At 37.4% G+C, this 3,994-nt stretch overlaps 1 protein-coding gene across 1 annotated transcript; it reads right to left on the bottom strand.

Moving 5' to 3' along the window:
- Positions 1–921: 921 nt before the first annotated feature.
- On the bottom strand, positions 922–3,153 carry LOC120194787 (dof zinc finger protein DOF5.4-like). Its single transcript, XM_039196989.1, has 3 exons — positions 2,758–3,153; positions 2,417–2,478; positions 922–2,338 (listed from the first exon to the last, which is right to left on the bottom strand). Exon 3 carries the CDS (start codon positions 2,272–2,274, stop codon positions 1,339–1,341), a length of 936 nt encoding a protein of 311 aa, XP_039052920.1. The 5' UTR covers positions 2,275–2,338; positions 2,417–2,478; positions 2,758–3,153; the 3' UTR covers positions 922–1,338.
- Between the last annotated feature and the right edge of the window lie 841 nt (positions 3,154–3,994).

The raw sequence follows: 3,994 nt of genomic DNA, 5'->3' as shown, positions 1-3,994 counted from the left end.
AAAGGAAAAGCAAAGGCTAAGGCTAGTCCACAAGGACCATTTGTTCAGTTGAACAACGACTGGTCGAATGATGGATGATGAACGGGGCCTTCTGAAGTGGAGTAACCCATATTACTTGAATATGGAAAAATGATGTGGAAAAAAAATAAACTGGGAAAAGGACCATATTACAAATAACACACTATAAATGCATGCGGATAATATAAACAGAACAGAGATTTGGTTTTACTTGGAAACCACAATACCCAGTTCCACGCCTCCCACCGATGGATTCGTTCATTTAACCATCATTCTCCTTCTGTCTTCTTGATTGAATAAATTAGTCTATATATGTATTGGGGAAGGTCAAATGTTGAAGACGCCCTTCCCCCCCCTCCCCCAAAAAAAAAACGAACTTTTAAGTTTAAAGTGCTTCATATTCTCTGCTTACTTCGAGACTCGAAACAGTATGTGGCTGTTATACCTGTGTCCACCAAATCCAAAATATATGACTGTTGATGATGATGAGATCAAATTGACAATTTCAACCCCGTACCATATTAACATAATACTACTGTCTTTCGTGTTATGAAAACAATATCATGCATGTGATGTAACGAAGTGGAGAGGGTGATAGATGGCACTTGGAATTGTTAAAAGGAGTGATGGATTTTGTTTTGTCTCAGCTACCCACATCCACATGCACTAAGAAGAAACCATCTAGTTTAAGTTCAACTACTACTACAAAAGACATCAGCTCCACCATATCCATGTCTTCATCCAAATGCAAACCCAACTTGACTACAATCAAAATAATTATGTCACTCCTGTTTTTTTTCAGTTTCTGAATGGAATGGAATGAAAGCTAAAAACGCAAAAGGTAAACAATCAAACAAAAGGCTCAGCCTGATCAACATGAGCTTGAAACTATATACTCCCCGTTATTATAATACTATCAAAAGTTTTAAAAGAACACCAACAAAACCCAACTCAGATGATCGATGTTTCCGTCCCAAGAATTCTCAAAAGTTTTAAAAGAAAAAAGACGACCCAGAATCTGTAATTAGAAGAAAATAAAAAACAAAAAAAAACAAAAGGCTATTAGCAATACCGATCTTTCATTTACAGGAATCAAACCCACATTAGAATATTTTCTCTGAATTGATGTCCTCAAGTTGAACCAGATTAAAACCAACCCAACGACAGCAGCTGGACAGACAATAAAAGATGCAATTTTCTTCATGTGAGGTTGAAAGTTCGATGGCTTTCTGTATAGAGAAGGCTAAAAATGAATTTCCATTTTAGAGTTTTTAAGCTGTCTACCTTTGGACGTTTGCAACAATGGCTGACCAAAGATCATTATGGAGGAGCGACATAATCTGGAAGATCACGCCATTGATTTGGATTCAAAGAAGCAACCGTAGTTTTGCTGGTGTTTGTGTTCCCAGGGCTGCTTGTGCTGCTGTTGCTGTTGTTGATACTCCACAAAGCCGCTTCAGAAACTGTAGGGTCATGGTTGCTGATGAAACATTGATGCCAATTCTGCATAGAAGAGTTACCTGCAGCAGGCCTGCTAGACTGAATCAACCTTTCTTGATCAGATGGGAAAATGTTTACAGTCTTTTGATCTCTATCGCCCATAGAAAAGAATTGGGTTTGCTGAACTGACTGGGGCTGTTGTGAACCGAAAGAAGGGACACCATATCCCTGCAAAAGACCCAAATTTGAAAAACCACCCAGGTCACCACCAATGCTTAGAGCCTGATAGAGAGCTTGATTAAAAGGTTGCGGTTGTGGTTGATTCATCGACTGAATTGCAGCGAAAGAAGACAAGAATCCAGCACCAGGGTAAAACGATCCCACTGAAGAAATAGCAGACGATGAAGCCAAAGTACCGGTTTCCTTGGTTCTCAGAGCAGCACTTATACTGATCACAGGATTAGAAGAGATGATACTTTGTGGTGATGCCATGTTGTGTTGCTGAGGTATTTGTGGATGAGACCTTGAGTTTTCACCGGGAGAAGAAACCTTTGTTCGCTTCCCTTTCCTGCAACCACCTCCTACAGGCACGTTCCTTAGTGTTCCACCTTGGGTCCAATACCTTCGACAAGTCTTGCAGAAATAACGAGGCTGGGAGAGACTGTAATTGTTGTAATAACAAAACTTTGTGTTAAGAGATTCGCAACGAGGACACTTTTGAGGTGGGTTCTGCTGATGCTGATTCTCTTCCGTCAATCTCTGATCTTGCTGTTTCATGCCTTTTTCACTCCCTCTTCCACCTCTATCTTGCTGCATCGCTCTATCTATTGAAGCTGCCTCTTCCTTCCGATGGTGATTTATAAAATCCTTCTCCGTTAATCTGATATTGAACCGAAATTAACCAGGGTTTAATTGGGGTTCGTGCATGCAGGAGTCTTGAAAAGATAGAGAGGCGTACCAGATATAAAGTCTATGAAAACTCGTCTCTACGTGTCTATTTCTGGCTCTTGAGAATCTCTACTGTACAAACAAAACCACGGCGATCGTTACTTGTCTAAATACGTATAACCCTACCCACCAACCCGCCTCCACAAAATCATGCTCTTCCCCAAGTCTCATTTACTTTTTCAAAAAAAAAATCCAAGAAAACAAACAAACAACCGATAATCAAGAATCTGAATTTATAAAAGTATCCCCTTAAAACCCAATGAAAAATCTTGCCTGATTTCCATCTCCATTAAGTGTATATAAATTTATACATACACTTTCGAATGTGTAGAAAGCTGAGGAGTGGCTGACCTGCTTTTACGAGAGAGGGTAAAAGAAGGGAATCTGTACGAGTGTCGGTCGTGGAAAAAGTCCACTAAGGGAGAGATGTTCTTAGAGACAGGAACGGTTGGTTCGAGTTCAGTAGTCATCTCAAACAAAACACACTGCTTCACCTGATCGATCATCATCAAGGTCATTAGAAGTTCATGAAATAGGCACGCCAAACCTTGATTCAGTAATCTTTAACGTGTGTTTTTGGGGGACAGACAATGAACCATAGGTGAGGCCTGATAAGAGAGAGAGACAACATGATAGTGAATGGACCAGTAGGCAGTGGGCAGATAGGCGGCGCGGCGGTCGCCAATGGTGTGGTGGGCTGCAGCTGTGTACTGTTTTCCTCCCGCTATCTCTCTCTCTCTCATTCCACTTTCCTAATTCTGTCTGATTATTGTATTATTTCTGTTATTAGTTCTTATCTTATTGGAGGATTATGTTGGTAACTTTGTGTTTTACATGATTTATGAATCACGCTACTTTAGGGTTGGGCATGAGATCCAAATTCAATAGGTTCTGAATTAATCTGATCAGGTCTGATTTTTTAAAAGAATTAAGTTTGATTTGGATTTTTTAAAGGTGATGTTTGGTCGGGTCGGATTTGATATTAGGGTAAAATTACTCGACCCTATTTGATCTCAAAAAATATAATTTTAACTTATATATTTAGAAATAATTACAATAATACTCTTCTATATATTATTTTTTTAATTAAATCATTATTTTATTGAATAAAAATAATATTTTATTATTATTTTAAGTCGGATCAGACCGGTTCGGACTTTATCACAAAAAATCGGGTCATATTCGGGTCGGGTGGAGGATATATATTTTTCGGGTAGGGTCGGGTCGAGTTGGTCGAAACCCGACTCATGCCCATCCCTACTCTATTTATTAATTTTATTTTATTTTATTTTACTTAAATTAACTTAAATTAATTTAAGTTAATTTATAGCACTTAATAGCATCAACCACAAAGTAAATAGTCTCTAAAATATGTAGTTAAAAATTCTTGGTTAATATTTTCTTTCTTAAATTATGGGTTTAATATCAATTTATTTTTTTTAAATTATTCAAAAAAATATTAATATAAAATTAAAATTTTATTCTAAAATAGGTTAATTCGATATTTAATTATCTATTAATACTATTTGTGTGTTAAGAGTAAACAAATTTCATTTGATAAATCAATATATACCGACTCGGAATTAAT

This window comes from Hibiscus syriacus, unplaced genomic scaffold (genome assembly GCF_006381635.1).
Source record: "Hibiscus syriacus cultivar Baekdansim isolate YM2019G1 unplaced genomic scaffold, ASM638163v2 tig00117001_pilon, whole genome shotgun sequence".
Taxonomy (NCBI): Eukaryota; Viridiplantae; Streptophyta; class Magnoliopsida; order Malvales; family Malvaceae; genus Hibiscus; species Hibiscus syriacus.
The sequence above is the reverse complement of the archived record's forward strand: the minus strand, read 5'-3'. Positions and strand labels throughout refer to the sequence as shown.